This window comes from Carya illinoinensis, chromosome 8 (genome assembly GCF_018687715.1).
Source record: "Carya illinoinensis cultivar Pawnee chromosome 8, C.illinoinensisPawnee_v1, whole genome shotgun sequence".
NCBI classification, from domain to species: domain Eukaryota; kingdom Viridiplantae; phylum Streptophyta; class Magnoliopsida; order Fagales; family Juglandaceae; genus Carya; species Carya illinoinensis.
Genome location: NC_056759.1, coordinates 10,790,431 through 10,808,828, shown reverse-complemented (window position 1 = coordinate 10,808,828; position 18,398 = coordinate 10,790,431). Strand labels below are relative to the sequence as shown.

The window sequence follows — 18,398 nt, the reverse complement described above, 5'->3', positions numbered from 1 at the left end:
AAAATCCTCAAAAGTTGTCAACCCCGTCGAGGGTGATTATTTAACAACTTGTTTTCTTGTTTTTTTTAAGTTACTAACCTTATTCTAGAATTTTGATGGCATGTTTTAAAAAATATCAAATAATTTTTAAAATAAAATTAGTATTTTAAAATTTAAGAATATTTTAAATATCTTGGAAATAATTATAGGTAATATTTTTAGTATTATTGGACTAAGTTTATTTTTAAATAACACAATTATAATATTTTTGAAGAGCTCTAAAAAATTTATAATTATAGAAAATTATTTAAATTAAATGATTTGATCATTTAAAAATATTACGAGATTTAAATTATGTTGGAAACTCTAAATTAATTTAAATGGTTTTATTCTCTTCAAGTAATTAGCAACATTATTTTAGTTAATGATGAAAAAATAGTATTTTATGAACTTTAGTGTATAAAATAATATTTTATCTTAATTCCTCTCAGTATTTAAACGTACCGTTAGATCGTTTTGAAGATCTCAAGACGAAAGATTTGGATTAAATACCCAAGTCCCTAACTTTTTCCTCTCTCTCTCTCTCTCTCTCTCTCTCTCTCTCTCTCTCTCTCTCTCTCTCTCTCTCTCTCTCTCTCTCTCTCTCTCTCTCTCTCTCTCTCTCTCTCTCTCTCTCTCTCTCTCTCAGCCCACGGAAGGCCTCTCCCCCCTTTCACCTGATTCTCTCCTCCAGCCTAAGCCATCACCAATCGCCTAACCTCACCGCCACCACCGGCATGTTGTCACAAACCTTAGGAGAATTGCTCGAGACCACACCTCGACATGACTCATTGAGGGTCAAGACAGTCACATGGCTAGCCTGCTTGCATGTCTTGGCTCAGACCATGACACGCAGCAGGCAACCATGGAGGCTACTGGCCGCACGCAAACCATGTGTGCAGGCTTGCGTATGCCCTTGAGCGCGCACCTGCGCACATGCATGCGTGCCCCAGCACCACTTAGCGAGGCTAGTGGCGTGCCCTCACAGGCACGCCATCCAATGCACGACTTCAGCCCATGCCTTGCAGGCGAGGCTAGTGGCATGTCAACCAGTGCACGACTCCAGCACATGCCTTGTCACCCCATAGCCCATGCCGTCAGCTTGGGCTATACATGCTCATTGCTCAGGGCACCAGCCCGGGCTATGTAGGGCCACCACCCAAGCCACTTGACTAGGCACCACAGCAGTAGCACGACATCATCCTGTGCCCACCATCAGGCTTAGGCTTGGCACCATGCCATACCCACCATCAGCAAGTCATGCACAACGTCATGCCATACCCACCACCAAACCAACGCGTGGCACCATACCATGCCATGCAGCGAGTCGCAGACCAAACCATGATTAGCCTAGCTGTGGACCATGCACCACCATAGCCCACCATGGGCCATGCATGCCACGGCCACCATGGCTAATCTATCCAATTTATTATTTTTATTTATTTTATTTAAAGACTTGTTAATTATTATTTTATTTGTTTGATTTATTTTATTTTAATTTGCTTAGGGACCTTTTGGGAGTTTTCATTTTGTAAGCTTTATAAATAGGACTCTTAGACATTTCATTAGAATCTTTTGACATTTTGAAAATTGAGTGGTCGGCCATAGAGCTTGGAGTTTATCATTTTCAGTGCTTCATGCACTTGGGCTTTTTTGGGTGCAATTCGTGAATCCCCAAAGAGATGATATTTACCGTGCAATTCGTGAATCGGTGCTGATTCAATTTATCCTTTAATATATTGAGGTTTTCTTTCAATTCTTTGTGCAATTCGTGAATCGAAGATTGTTTAGTTCGTTTGTTTTTTCTTTTTTTTAATCTTTTTGTTGATTGATTTGGGGTGGAGAGGCCGAATCCTTCATTGGGATTTCGATTTGTGTTGTGGTTTGCTGGATCTCTTGTGTTCATGTGTTTTCTCACATGTTCATGAGATTTCCTTGAAGTTTCTTGAAGAGTCCCATCTCCCAAACATAAATTTCAGTCAACCTAGCCTCCCATCAAGCCCTACACACCACCCTCCAATTTCCATAACCAAACAAGACACAAAACCCTAGATCTCACAATACACCATTCGGCCTAGGAGTGTACAAGAAACCGGCCAACTGACCTCCATCGACGGTAACCGACCGTCGGACGCCGGAACCGGCGAAGAATCGGTCGGCCGGTGGTAGAAATAAATAGGAACCGAGGTCGGTTGGTTCGGTCCCTGTTCGCCCACACAGAAAACCGGTAAACCGACCTTATATATATATTAAAATATATATCTTATATAAAAACGACGCCGTTTCTCGTTTTATTTAAGTTAGTAAGAAAAAAATTTAAGTAGGACGACGCCGTTTGGTTGGGAATGGGTTAGGGTTATTACCCTTCCCGTTCCCCCCTTCCCTCTCCCTATTCTCTTCTGCCGCCCCCTCCCCCCCCCCCCAATTCTCTCTCTCTCTCTCTCTCTCTCTCTCTCTCTCTCTCTCTCTCTCTCTCTCTCTCTCTCTCTCTCTCTCTCTCCCCGTGACGGTCTCAGTTGAACGCTATCGCAGGCTAAACCGATGAACCTCCAGAGCACTCCGTGACTCCCTCGCAAGCCGGCCTCTGTAAGTATTCTTGTATTTTTTGTTCTGTTATATATATTATATATTTTTTTTATATATGATTATAATTATATATGTTATATCTGTTATATATAATTATATGATTATATATGATTATAATTTGTTATATATATTATATAGATATAATGTATATCTTTTATATATATAAATCGTATCTAATATTGAATCTGTTATAATGTATATATATATCGTATAATGTATATATATATATAATATGTTATAATGCGTATAAACAGTTATATATATTATATATATAATCTGTTTTATATATATATAATTATAAATTTTAATCCGTTATATATATTATATATGTAATGTATATATATTATGTATATAAATCGTATCTATTTTGTTATATATATATATATATATATATATACTTTGTTATATATTAACTTATATAATTTGTTGTGTAACGTGTATATATATAACTTATTAAATATTTATATAAATTGAGAGAAGATGAGTGAACAACTTAGATTAGAGTCTTAGACTTATGATGTTTGCCATGTTGCAAACTAGCTGCTGGAATATTTTGTGTTATGTTTGCCAATTTTCAAATTTGTGATGTTGTATAACATTATATTTTGTTTTATAATTTAGATGGATTCTTCTTCGTCTCCTATTGATGTTGATACAAATGAAACTCAACCAACCATTAATTTGGAAGAAGATGTGAGAGAGACCAATGTTTCAAAACCCCTTAGTGCCCCTACTAGTAATACTTGTCCGTTACCTAAGAAACGGAAAGGGACGAACAAGTCGATTGTATGGGATCATTTTACGAAGGTGGATGGTTGTCCTGTAGATAATCGAAAAGCTAAATGTAATTATTGTGGCAAGATGTATGCTTGCCACTCAAAGAGGAACGGAACTTCAATGATGCAAAATCATTTGCCTTCATGTCGTAAAAATCCTCATAAACGTGGACCTTTGGATAGGTATCAAAAAACATTGACAGGTGAGGCATCACCTGAAGAGGGTATTGCAGAGAGTGATGGTAGTGCATTAAGGACTCTTGTAACCCACAAATTTAGTAAAGAGATTGCGAGGTTGGCTATTGCAGAAATGGTAATTGTTGATGAAATGTCATTTAGGGTTGTTGAATGACAGAGATTTAGAAAATTTGCTTGGTCTCTTGAACCCCGGTTTAAAGTTCCATGTCGTGTCACAGTTGCAAGAGATTGTATGAAGTTGTATGAAGTAGAAAATGGGAAGCTTAAAAAAGTGTTTAGAGATGGTGGCATGAGGATTTCCTTGACGACAGATACATAGACATCAGTACAGAATTTGAATTATATGTGTCTGACTGCACATTTCATTGATAAGAATTGGAAATTGCAGAAAAAAATAATTCATTTTTGTTTAATCCCTAATCATCGAGGGGATACCATTGGAAGATATGTTGAGTCGTGCTTGCTTGATTGGGGTATTGATAGAATATTTACTGTAACTGTTGATAATGCAAGTTCGAATGATACTGCAATTTCCTATTTGAAACAGTTTTTGACAGGGAATTTGTTAGGGGGTAAGTATATGCACATGAGATGTTGTGCTCACATATTGAATCTTATTGTAAGTGAGGGTTTGAAGGACTGCAATGATGCAATTACAATGGTTAGAAATGCAGTGAGATATGTGCGTTCATCCCCAGCAAGATTAGAGAAGTTTAAGAGATGTGCAGAAAAAAAAAATTGATTGTAAGAAGATGTTGTGTCTTGATGTACAGACACGATGGAACTCAACCTATTTGATGTTGGAGGCAGTTGAGAAGTTTGAGAAGGCTTTCAGGTGGATGGAGAGTGAGGATTATAATTTCCTCTCTTACTTTGATGATGGGCACATGGGACCTCCTAAAGTTATAGAATGGGAGACAGTGTGGGTGTTTGTCAAGTTTTTAGAGATATTTTATGAAGCCAGTACTAGATTTTCTGGATCTTTATATGTGACAGCTAACACCAGTTTTTTAGAGATTTGTGGTCTCCAAACAGAATTGATTATGCTGAGTGAGAGTACTAATACTTGTTTAAGGAGTATGGCTATAAATATGAGAACCAAATATGATAAGTATTGGGGGTTATTAGATAGGATGAACTTATTCATGTTAATTGCTGTTGTGCTTGATCCACGAAGCAAGTTAGGACTTCTTTCTTTTCATTTGAAGAAAATCCATGATGAGTTTCGTGCTGAGGAGTTGGTTTCAAATGTGAGACAGGTATTAGCAGATTTGTATGTAGAGTATAATGCTACATTTGGTTCCACCACGAGTACTCCACTTTCTCAACCCCTCCAATATCTAGATCCATGAATGTTAGTGATGGCAAACGTGAGACCAAATGGTTCAAGGAGTGGTATAGGGCATCTTCTGCCATGGGATCTAATATTACCAAAACTGAAGTGGATCGATATTTATCAGATGGTTGTGAGGCACTCAGCGAATCATTTGACTTGTTGACTTGGTGGAAAATAAATGAGGCTAACTATCCTATACTTGCGAGGATTGCACGAGACTTATTAGACATGCCTGTTTCCATAGTTGCATCCGAATTAGCATTTAGCACGGGAGGTCGTGTGCTTGATCCTTTTCGGAGTTCGTTGGCTCCGAGAACTGTTTAGACACTTATTTGCACTCAAAATTTGTTAAGGCATCCGGCAACACACATTGATATCCGAGAGGTTATGGATAATGTCGAGAGCTTTGTAACAGAATCAGGTAATGTTTTCAAATTTTCATTGTAATTTAATTTTGCATATTTTTCATAATATGAATTCACTAACATTTGATATTTTATTCTTATTTATTCTTGTGATAAATGTGTCAATTATTTTATATTCAAACTTGTTACTAACTCATCTTCATGCAGAAATTAATACACGTGATAAGCAGCAGCCCTTATATGATTAATGAAGTAATGAGGACTTGCAGTGCATTAAACGACATCCCAAGAGTATTCTAAATGGCATCCTATGCAGTGCATCAAACGGTGTCGTCTTACTTAAAGGATGGGATGAAAAAGAGCCGTCTGATTGATCTTTACTTCATGTGTATATATATATATATATGTGCTTATCGTTTTAGGGTTTGAGGGACTCATTTTTGTACTGTGGCCGTCTGAGAGTTTTGGGGGAATCCGTGAGGTAGAGAGAGAACTAGGGTTGTTGAGGGAAAAGGAAAAGCCAAATCTTGTGGCTTTTCTTGGCTCGATTGTAGTTCTATCTTGTACAATGGCATTTTGGCCTTGCAGATTCATCAATAAAATGATCTCTGAGGCTGCTCCTGCCGTGGATGTAGGCCATTAGGGCTGAACCACGTAATCTCTGTTTGTATCTTCTTCTTTCTTATTTCTGTGCATATTTCTTGTTCTTTTACAGATTTATTTTGCTTATCTTGTCATCTTGTTATCATTATCTTATCATTTGTAATTCTCAACTGAGTTTCGGCTTTGATTAGTATCTTATCATATTGAGATTCTTGATTTAGTTTTTGTTTTGAATCTGTATATATATTGTCATATTGAAATACTTGATTGGATTTCTGTGTTGGAGATCCTTGAGATTATTGTATATTCGGATTTGAAACATAACAATTCTTATAGAGTTGACCACACAATCGAACGTGATAAGTATTGACGATTGAAGATTGAAGACTTGAAGTAATATTTTTCATTTATTTATGTTATTTTTTGTGCTTGTATTTTTGCTATACTTAAGACAATTTGGTTTGTTTTTCAAGTTTGTAATATATAATACTAAATATCTAGTGAAGTTGTTTTTATTTATTTTTAATTATGTAGTAAGTAATATAATAATTAGTTAGTTAATATGATGAATGCTTTGGTTATTTATTATTTTTATTTATTTATAATATGAATTATGATGAATGATAAATTATTAGTTAACAACAAAAAATTAAAAAGATGTTGGATGATGAATTCAGGAAAAATATATATATAACAAAAAAAAAACCCAAACATATTGGATAAAAGGGCCAAAATGGGGCCCAAAACCCATGGCCCATACAGGGGGAACAGACCGGAACCGGCCGGCAAAGGAACCAACCAGTTTTCTTCCCTCAGCACGGTCGGTTTCGGCCGGTTGATGCATTGTTTTTTTAAGGACCGGTCGGTTTCGATTTAGGTCTAAAATCGAAACCGGCCGGTCGGTTTTCAGCCCTAATTCGGTGATAGCCTTCTTGGGTTGGCCAAAACCCTAGATCTCATATTTTCTCACTTTCCTTTTCTATTTATAATTTGATTGGTCAATTTTTCTTGATTGGCTCACTCAAATTCCATCTTCCCACCAAAACACATCACCCTTATCCATCCTACTCATTTTCAGCCAGCCCTTGTCATTCTAAATATCTAGATCTCAATTCTTACATTTTAGGAATTTCACAATTTCTAACTTTTAGGATCTCACAAGCCACCTTTGCCCTAGCTGTGTACCCCCAATAGCCTTGGCCAAACCCCTCATCAAACCTAGCCTCAATCACTCATCTCTAAACCCTAGCCAAGATTGCCCTTCATCTAACCCTAGCACACAAGTGGCGCCTAGCATACTAAGAGTCACTTAGCTGTGTACCTTCATCACCCAACCTGTGATCACCTAGCCCAAACACCATTTATATTTCCCACCATTGAACCCTAACCTCATTTTACCCAAGCTCCCTTTGGGGTACACGTGATCTACACCAAGTAAAAGAGTCATATCGGTCACTTGAGGAGCAACAAGACGAGGATCGGACCCTTAGTGTTTGGAAGTTTAACCGAGGGCCCCAACAATAAATTGGTTCTTTCATTGAAAGAAGATTTGTGCTTGGTGTTTTTGAGAAGTTCTCACTTCTCCAAGAGGTAAACGACGCGTTAACTCAACCATTGTGAATTTGATTGGGAGGTCCACGGACGACTCGATATTGTTTATTTTTTGTTGGATTATGAATCTGAAAATTGTAGTTTGGGGGTTGAGGAGGAGGTCGGAGTAATGTCACTTGAAGGGGTGGGCCACCCTTGAAGGTGGAGGACCTGTGGTTGGACTTGTGTTTATGCAAGAGGGGTTGTCCATCCACAAAGGTTGGCAACTCAATATTGGACCTTTTAGGACTATTCTACCGTCCAAAGAGTGTCCAAGTTGTTGTCCAAGCTTCACCAAACAAAAAAATTTTAGTTTGCAACTCGATTTGCAAGTTGTTTGAGAAGCTAGTTTGCAAGTGCCATATCCGGGATCAATATAGAAACCGAAGGAGAGAGGAGTTCCAACTGGGAATGCCTAGAGATGCTTGAAGGGCATACTTCCAAGATCATGGACATTCTTAGTGAGGTCAACACTAACATAGCTAAACTAAGGATGGCTTTGAATGCCACTACTCAAGAGAGTATTGAAAATAGAAGAGTCATGGACACCATGCGGAGAGAGACACAGGAGAGCATATAAAGATTGGAGAGAAGACTTATTGAAGGCCAAGGGAAATGCCATGAGACTAATGGACAAATGCATGATACTTTTATCGATGGTGTAGAAACAAGTGTGGTCGAATCTATGCATGAGCCACCTAGAGTTAAATTGAGAAGAGGAGGCCGTGCTAAGAATGATCATGTGACCGTGGAGAGATGGATCCATAATGAGGGGAATCGTACTAGAACCCCAAGCATGAGAGGAAAATACCAAGGAGTGAGGTATGAGATTCCAAGGCATGATGATAACCAAGAGGCCAAGTATGAACATGAAGAGGAGAGACCTTTGGGCCATGACAACTAATTTGAAAGAAGACACCACGACCATGATGGAGATAGAAGATATCATGGTAGAAGAGATGGTGATGGTCACCACTATGATGAGAGAGTTGGAAACCAGGCTTATGACTGGGGACCTAAGAGACCAAAGGTAGACTTCCCTAAGTTCAATGGAGGGATCCATATGAATGGTTGGACAAGGTGGACCATTATTTTTGTGTGTATGATGTTCCAAGAAGAGAAAAAATTTCTACTGCATGTCTTCATCTTGAAGGAAGAGCAAGTAAGTGGTGGCGTTAACTTCCTGATCAATATGATAAAGAGAGGAAGCGCTTAGGGTGGATGGCCTTTGAAAAGGAATTTTTGATGCAATTTGGGTCTTCACCAATTGTCAACCATCATGGGCAATTGGCAAAGTTAAAACAAAAGGAAAAAGTACACCACTTTATTGATGAGTTTCAGCAACTCCTGTGACGCCCCCAAATTCCATTTGGGATCGGACGGACATTTGAAGCGTCGAGACATGCAACACAAGGTTACTTGCCCCCGTTCATGGCATATAAGATGCAATGTTCCTAACATGTATCTAACATTATGCAATATTCGCAGTGGATAATTTTTTTTTTTAGCAATACTATGCACCAAATTGAAAATATCACAAATGCTTAAAACATATTTCATACATACAGACCCATTGAACAACTAAGATCACAACACTAGTCCAAAATGGTTATGATCCAAAAAGTACTAGAGATGCAACTCCATCGTACAAGTAGTAATTTACGTTAACTACTATATTAACATTGACGTCGGACCGTCGCTTAGTCAACTGTGTCTAGTTGATCAGCTCCTGATTCTCCTTCAAGTCCTGTAACAAGATCTACCATTTGGGGGGAATGGTAGTTAGGACTACCAAAATGAAATTTGATTACAAATCTCAGTAAGTTAACAAAAAACTTCCACACAAGCTAATGATGCATGGATGACAGTAAAAGCATAAATGCATAATCAAATTTATAAGTAATTAAAGCATAACTTGGCATACAACATAGCATAATTGACATAACTTAAATTGAAACATGAACTGAACTGAACTTGACTTGACATGAACTTAATCTGAAACTTGACTTAGCATGAACTTGCTCTAAAACTTGAATTAACATGAACATGATATGAAACTTAACTTATCATGAACTTGTTCTGAAACTTGACTTAACATGAAAAATACATACTTCACAGTTGTTGTGGCCCCATGTATTCTACACAAACTTGACTTAACATGAAAAATACATACTCCACAGTTGTTGTGGCCCTATGTATTCTACACAAACTTGACTTAACATGAAAAATACATACTCCACAGTTATTGTGGGCCCATGTATTTTACGTGTAAATACATACTCCACAGTTGTTGTAGCCCTATGTATTCTACACATCACAATGCAATTAAATACATACTCCACAGTTGTTGTGGCCCCATATATTCTACGTGTAAATACATACTCCACAGTTGTTGTGGCCTCATGTATTCTACACATCACAATGCAGTTAAATACATACTCCACAGTTGTTGTAGCCCCATATATTCTACGTGTAAATACATACTCCACAATTGTTGTGGCCCCATGTATTCTACACAAACTCAATATGAAACGTGACTGGAATACGAAAGGACTGAAGTCCTGACATAACATAATGTGACTTGAACATAACTTGAAAGACATGACCAACTTGAGATAGAAACATTTCTTAACATGGCATAACATATAATAGACAATATATTTAACATGACATACTTGCAACAGTAAATATTACATGACTTGACATACATATAATAGATGGCATACTTAGCATGACGTACTTGTAATGTACAATAATACATGACAGAACATATTATGTAACAGATAAAATCTGATGACAGAATAAATTCTGTATAATAGACAATTACATGATAACTTGGCATGGCATGACATATATGATAACACACATACATACACTGTAGTTCCTTTACTTAGCACGCATACACAATAGACTGCTAGTAAGTTAAAAGCTAACTTACCTCTATCTCTGCGTTTCTTATAAAACCTCAAGTGCGATCACGAGAAACTGTAATTAGTGATTCTAAAAGTTAGCACTAAATCACTAATAACTTGAAATATGGAAAATACTAACTTAAAGAGTAAAATTTCCATTTTACTCTCTACATGTAGGAAAATGACCGTTTTACCCATAACTTAAGGATTTTGCATACTAATTCCAAAAGTCACCAAAATTTACATGCCTCATGTAAATTTTATCCTCAACTTAAATATCAATTTAGAAAAATTTAAAACTAATCACAACTATTAAAACTCCATAGGGCCGAAATTCTCATATGCTATTTCCATTGATTTTTGTTTCCAACTTGTTTTGATCAACCTTTTGATCTATGATTTATAAATATGTGATCTTCAAACCAAACCATCACATGGTTTAAAAAGATGTCCTAAAACATATATAAGCTTCTAATTTAAGATCACATGGTTAAAAATTAACCAAAACATAAATTTAGCCAAGAACATCCACACTTTGGCTTATTTGAATATCTCTTTGCATAAAATTTCATATCTTTGAAACTAACATCAAATATCTTCAAAATAATAATATAACATGTATATAAGATGCTTAAGATCCTCCAATAAAATTATCAAAGTCATTGGAATAGGTTTAGACTACCAAAGAGTTAAACTTTTTCAAAACAGAAACTGTTTTTCCTCTTCCAGTTTCTAAGTTTCTAAATCTAAGAAAATCTTTCATCAAAACCTTTAATCATGCAAACATCCTCAACCAATAATTATATACACATGTTAAAAATACTCCTTAAAAATTTCGGACCAATATCTATCCATTAGCTTGGTCAAAAACTCCAAATTATAACATATTCTTCAGTTTATCTCCCAGAATGACATTTCTATAGTTTACACAATATTTGACTGACCAAATGATTTTCAAATGGGATAAATAAAATATTCACGTAAACTAGACTAAAAAATAAACAACTTATATGAATGAGACTTTGTGTGAAAATACTTATAAAGGGTTGAAAATCTCCACGCAAAAAGACCCAAAAATTTGCCCAATAGAGCTCTTTTGGGTTTCTCTCTAAGAACGGGGTGAAGAAATGATTAAAGTGAAGTAAGTGTGTCTTGCACGACTCAAGACTTCTGTAGGGGAATTATTTGGACTTTAATGATCATTAAGTGGAGGTATACGTGTGACATGAAGTGAAGTATAGTAGGGGGCAAAGGACAAAAGCTATGGGGCATGGTGCTTGATGGGGTGGGTTCCTCCATACTATTGAGTGCAGCTTGTGGCAATGAATGATCTGTCAAGTTGGGGAGGAAACTTCTCCAAGAAGCCTTGCCAAGGTGGCCAAATTCGTGGGCCTTAGTGGGCCTCAATTTGGTTGATCAGATGAAAAGATTTTGCTTAGGTGTCATAATCTCACACCTTGATTTCCTTCACAATTCCATCTAATGGTTTCTCTTTGTGCCAAATATCTAATACTATTAATTATGTGTGGTTAAGATCTTGCCAAGTGTCCAAATAAAATTTTGCTAACCTAATTTGGACATTACACACTGTGATTTTGAAAACACTGCGCTTAGTACATTTACCGAGGTTACTATTCACTCCAAAAATAAACGTAATAAACTTAGTACTGAAAAATCCTAAATATTCAATTAAGCCTAGTGGTGTAGACTATAATGTATTTTGACACTTCTAACTATCTCAAATAATTAAAATCGCATTTCTGGCACTATAGTGAGTGATAATACTAACTATGTTGACAAGCTAAAACCTATGCGATTAGTCGATTCGTGAAAACTTATGGGGTCTTCACAAGGTTTCTAAAGTTAATAGAAATTTCACAGTTAAATTTATAGCGGGCTATTACAACTCCAAACCTTGGTAAGAGCTTGGTCCAAAGAGGCACTAATTGGTACTTTTTATAGATGGGTTGAAACCTTGGTTTGCCAAGGAGTTTACAAGAAGTTATGAGAATGGCCGAAATACTAGAGTAGAGCACTCACATTGAGAAGCGTCATTCTAAGGAAATGAGGAGCAAAGTTTCCAAACTTTTGCAAACCAAAGTTCCTTGGAAAGGAAAAGAGGGAGAATGGAATGCATCAAAACCAAAGGCATATGAAATGAAGAAGTTATCTAGAAAATAGGTCCAAGAGAGGATAAAGAAATGTCTTTACTTCAAATGTGGTGAAAAATGGAGCAAAGAGCATAAGTGTAGAGCCGGACAAGCATATGTGTTGCTTGAAGCTGAAACTAATGAAGTAGAAGATAAGGGACATATTGAAACAACTAGTGAAGAGTCGGAACAAGAAGAGGCCGAATCTAGTGAGCCACTAGAGGAGGTTGAATTATCCTTGAATGCTATTTCGGGTGCATCTAGATCCACATCTGTGATAGTTATAGCATGGGTAGGAAAATTTGAGGTGACTCTATTGGTGGATAGTGGATCCACCCATAACTTTATCAATGCCAACATCGTCACCAAGATTGGGTTGAGGCCGTGTGTCATAGAGCCATTTAAGGTGAAAGTTGCAAATGAGGACAAGTTGAGGTGTGAAGAACTTGTCAAGGAAGTGAAGATGAACATACAAGGTGTGAGGATTGTAGCCGATCTTCATGTCTTGGCACTTGGGGGTCTTGAGATTGTATTAGGCAACACTTGGCTTAGAAGCGTAGGGAAAATGATAAATGACTATGGAAAGATTACCATGGAATTCAAGCTCAGGAGTAAGAAGCATATGTGGACAGCTTGGGTACCTAAGGAGGAGAAGCCTTGTGCGGCATTGATATCCGAGGGGAACTACTTTTTGTGGACTACTTATGAAGAAGATGATCCTATGTTGATGGTCTTGAGTGGGGCCGAATGAAGAGTGTGGGACAAGATTAAGGAGGCCACACGCATTGATGACCGAGCCTTGGAGATTATTGAGCTACTTGATGCCCAAGGTGGAGGAGTGGTTGGGTTCAAAGTAAGGGATGGCCTCATCTATTACAAGGGGTATGTCTATGTCCTATGTGCCAAATTTGAGGAGGGAGATTCTTGACCACTTTCATAATAGTAAGGAAGGGAGCCACTCAGTGTGGTTAAGAACCTATATTAGGTTGAAACATTTTTTTCTATTGAGAGGGGCTCAAGAAAGAAGTGAAGAATATGGTAGCCGAGTATGATATATGCCAAAAATCCAAGTATGACACAAGGCCACCATCCGGGTTGTTGCAACCATTGCCAATTCCAAACAAGATTTGGGAGGAATTGTCAATGGATTTTATTTAAGGTTTACCTACAAGTGGGGGTTATGAAGTAATCTTTGTGGTGGTTGATCGACTTAGTAAGTATGCACACTTCATTCCTCTCAAGCATCCATACACGACCAAGAGTGTGGCCAAAGCCTTCATTGATAATGTAGTGAAGTTGCATGGGTTCCCTAAAAATATTGTTTCGGATTGGGATAGAGTATTTATGAGCACGTTTTGGAAGGAATTGTTCGAGCTACAAAGAAGTAAGTTGAAGACTAGTTCTTCATATCATCTACAAACCGATGGACAAACCGAAGTTGTCAATCGAACAATTGAATAATATTTGATATGCTATTGTCATGAGGAACAAAAGAGATGGGGAGAGTACCTTATGTGGGCTGCGTATTGGTATAATACTTCATTTCATGCATCAATTCAAAGAAGCACATTTGAAGTAGTCCATATTGGTGAACTATGAGCATGGAACGACAAGAAACAATGAAGTTGAGAAGGAATTGATGACAAGAGATGAGATCTTGGTCAAGGTCAAGAGAGCTCAAGAGAGAGTGAAGAAGTATTATGATGAAGGGAGACGAGTGGTTGTATTTGAGGTGGGCGACTATGTCTACTTTAAACTACAACCGTTTGGCCAAAAGACCTTGAGGAAGAAGATGACTATGAAACTCTCCAAGAAGTACTATGGGCCTTTTAAAGTGTTGGAAAGGTTGGGGGAGGTATCTTATAGATTGGAACTTCCCTCATTATCTAAATTTCACCCAGTATTTCATGTGACTTTGTTGAAGAAGAGGATTGGGGACCCGAGCCTTATTGTGGAAGAGCTTCCTAACTTTGATGATGAGGGATGAATGCTCTTACAATCGAGAGTGGTTCTTGAATATAGGGTAGTGACCCGAGGGAGGACAAGGAGAAAGGTATGGCAAGTATTGATCCAATGGCAAGGGGTGCCAGGGAGGAGGCATCTTGGGAGGATTATGATGACATGGTGTCAAGGTATCCACATTTGATTCTTGAGGGCAAGGATGTGCTTGAAGGGAGAGGGAATGTCACAACTCCCAGGAGAATTGCCCGGGACCACACCTCGACACGACTCATAGAGGGTCAAGACAGTCACATGGCTAGCCTACTTGCATGCCTTGGCTCAGACTATGACACGCAGCAGGCAACCATAGAGGCTACTGGCCGCACGTAGACCATGTGTGCAGGCTTGCACGTGCCCTTGAGCGTGCACCTGTGTGAATGCATGCTTGCCCCAACACCACTCAGCGAGGCTAGTGGCGTGCCCTCACAGGCACGCCATCTAGTGCACGGCTCCAGCCCGTGCCTTGCAGGCAAGGCTAGTGGCATGCCCACCAGGCATGCCAACCAGTGCATAACTCCAGCCCATGCCTTACGGCCCCATAGTCTAGACCATCAGCTTGGGCTATGCATGCTCATCGCCCAGGCCACCAGCCAGGGCTATATAGGGCCACCACCCAAGCTACTTGACTAGGCACCACAACAGCAGCACGACATTACCCTGTGCCCACCATCAGGCCTAGGCTTGGCACCATGCCATGTCCACTATCAGCAGATCATACACAACGCCATGCCATGCCCACCACCAAACCAACACGTGGCACCATACCATACCATACCATACAACGAGCTGCGGAACAGACCATGACTGACTTAGCCATAGACCATGCACCACCATAGCCCATCATGGGCCATGCATGCCACGGCCACCATGGCTAATTTATCCATTTTATTATTTTTATTTATTTTATTTAACGACTTGTTAATTATTATTTCATTTGTTTGATTTATTTTATTTTAATTTGCTTAGGGACCTTTTGGGAGTTTCCATTTTGTAAGCTCTATAAATAGGATTATTAGACATTTCATTAGGATCTTTTGACATTTTGAATATTGAGTGGCCGGCCATTGAGCTTGGAGTTTATCATTTTCGGTCCCCAACATGTGTCCCCCTTATGCCGACAAATCCAACTCCACTACTGGTGAGTCACATGGCAACCCCCTCTCCCTTCTTTTTTTTCCCTTTTACGAAATGGGTTTCAAAGCCCATTTCTCCTCCTTGCGCCGCCATGCATGGCCAGCTGGGCCATCGAGCACCACCATCGGCACCACATCCTCATGGGCTTCACCTCCATGGTCTCCCTTTCCCCCAACTTTCTCCCTCTCCATTACACCACCTCACATACACACACATGAAACCCATAAGTTTCCTTCACTTGCACCATTGTGCACTGCTGCCCAAGCCACAGCACCACCACCACCGTGATTCTCAACCACCCACGACCTCTTCTAACTATTCCCATGCCCAGCCGAAATTCCTATCTCTTTCACTCTCCCCCGCTCTTTTAAAAGTGTTCCCCTACCTCACGGCTAGATCTGACGCTGTGAACCACTATATCGCCACCATAGCTCCACTAGCAACCTCCTAAGCTCCTCCATGCCTGGCCATAGTCTCTAGCCTTCCACTTGCCTCACTCTCTTGGGTGCATTGTGCACAACTGGATGCCACTGTGATCTACCCCTCACCACCATTCTAAGACCATCATGAGCCTCCCCATGGCCACCCCTTCCAAGTCCACCAACCTACACACTCAAACAGTCACCATGCACGGTGGACAACCACTGTACATGGCCAATTGCCACCATACGTAGTGTTAAACGCCACGTACAACCCTTCCAATGTCTCAACCCTGCCAGACAGCGAGTAATGCATGGGTTATCCTGTCAATGGTATAAACCTCTATCTCTTATTATTTATATTAAATGTTAGTTAATTGGTTGTGGACTATGTTGTTAATATTGTAGAGTTTGTTGCATAGTTGTGAAATAAAGTGTGGTTGTGTAATGAACTGTTAGGCGTAATTGTGTAGTGTGCTGCTTAGTGTTGTGAACTGTGCTGTGAAGTATGGGTGTAAGGTGTGTGCCATAGTTGTGATGTAGTGTGATGTGTGAAGGGAGTACACGTGGTGTGTACTCCATGGAGTGTGGCGATGCACCGTGTGCCTTGCGCCGTAGTGACGTGAGGTGTAGTGTGGATAGAGAAGAGTTTATGTGAAGTGTACTTTGTGCAATGTCGTGATACACTGGATGGCGTGTCAGTAAGGTTAGGATGGCATAGTTAAGGAGCGTAGAGCGTATGGTATAGTGCCAAAAATTGTGGAACGATGTTCCGAAATAGTTGTGATGTGATCCTGTCATAGTGATGGGTGTCATGATGTACCTTGGAAGTAATCTCGAGCTACGTGATGCGACAGGGATGTTGTGAATGGAGCCCTATCGTGTCAAGTATTGGGATGAAGTTGTAAAGGGTAGGGAAGTAGTAAAGGTCTTGCTACTGGGTTTGAATATAAGTTGGTATTAAAATATGGAGCTTGTTTATACAAGCGGGTGTTTATCAAACTATAAGTTGATCTTAGGTGATAAATGGTAAGGTACATGTGCATCTGGTAAGACATGTGTACTAGATGAATTTACCATATATAATGGGTAATCTATCCTACGCATAGTTATACAATGTTTAAGTCTCAGAGTTAACTTAAAGTCACGTGACATGTATAGATGAGAATGAGGATTAGTATGAGCTAGGATGCATGAAGTTAGTAATGGGTATGTTGTCTAGGATTATAATACTTGACTTAGTTAGTCTGAATCATGCATTGGAATGGGGTTAATAGGAGAGTAAGACGAAAGTCTTAGTATCTTAACCCTAAAGTGAACCATGGAGATTCACTTTAAAAAATAAGACCTCGAAGTAGAACGTCGGATTGGAAAATGTGACCCAAATGAATCCCGAAGATTTTAGCATAGTAAATGGCATGTAAGAACACAGAGATGGATGAAGAGTGCTCCAAGTGAATTGTAGTTCTATTTCTAATATAGTTGCTTATGTACTGAATAAAGAATGACGTTGAGGTTATGTGTATGCATGTAGGTTGTCATTTCACATGCAAATGAATGATTGCATGAAATGAGTATGGCATAGAGTTTAGGTAAGTATTATATTCATATTCTTCTAAAGTTTTCTAAATAAATGAAAAAATGAAAATGAATTTTTTTTTTCTTTACGATGCTTTACGAAATGACACGAAACACATAAAATGAAAGAACGCTAAGTATAAGTTTTCAAGTATAAGTATGTAACAGACTTCCTTGGCAGCCCACTTTTACACACCCCAAGTATGTAAGTGTATGCATGTGAATAGATGTTATACGTAATAAGTACTGGATATATTTTCACGAAATGAAATGTGAGACTTAGGCATTATGCTTTAAATGACGTGAAAAAGAGTTTTAAATGTCCCTATGAACTGATGCTTTAAATGACACATGAACTAATATTTTAAATGATGTCATGAAAGATTATGTTTAAACCCATACTTTTTACATGACTTTTACAAATAAACGAACTGAAGGACTGAAAGAATTGAAAAGACTGAAATGAATGAAAGGATTGGATGCTTTAGGCCCGGATTGGTTACACAAAATCAAAAAACTCATCTCATCTCATCTCAACTTATCATTACAACTTTTTCAAATTTCCATACAAAATATACTAGATAATTTTACTTTTTTAAATCTCAATATAAAATTAATATTACAAAATTATATTATAACAATATTTTATTCATTACTATTTAAAACATCTCATCTGATTTGATATGATCTGTGTAACCAAACGGAGCTTAATGTATGAAAATACGTAACGAC

General features: G+C 38.4%; 1 protein-coding gene across 1 annotated transcript; it reads left to right on the top strand.

The window, feature by feature from the left end:
* The first annotated feature begins 829 nt into the window (after window positions 1–829).
* On the top strand, window positions 830–4,930 carry LOC122274394. Its single transcript, XM_043083436.1, has 5 exons — window positions 830–1,114; window positions 3,226–3,448; window positions 3,584–3,693; window positions 4,126–4,239; window positions 4,352–4,930. The coding sequence occupies exons 1-5, from the start codon at window positions 830–832 to the stop codon at window positions 4,928–4,930; spliced, it is 1,311 nt and encodes a 436-aa protein (XP_042939370.1).
* The last annotated feature ends 13,468 nt before the right edge of the window (window positions 4,931–18,398 follow it).

Coding starts and splice junctions, on each gene's coding strand:
- LOC122274394 (XM_043083436.1), top strand. CDS start 830: ATGGCTAGCCTGCTTGCATGTCTTGGCTCAGACCATGACACGCAGCAG. Junction 3,449..3,583: donor AGATAATCGAAAAGCTAAAT/GTAATTATTGTG, acceptor AAACATTGACAG/GTGAGGCATCACCTGAAGAG. Junction 3,694..4,125: donor GGTTGGCTATTGCAGAAATG/GTAATTGTTGAT, acceptor TATTTGAAACAG/TTTTTGACAGGGAATTTGTT.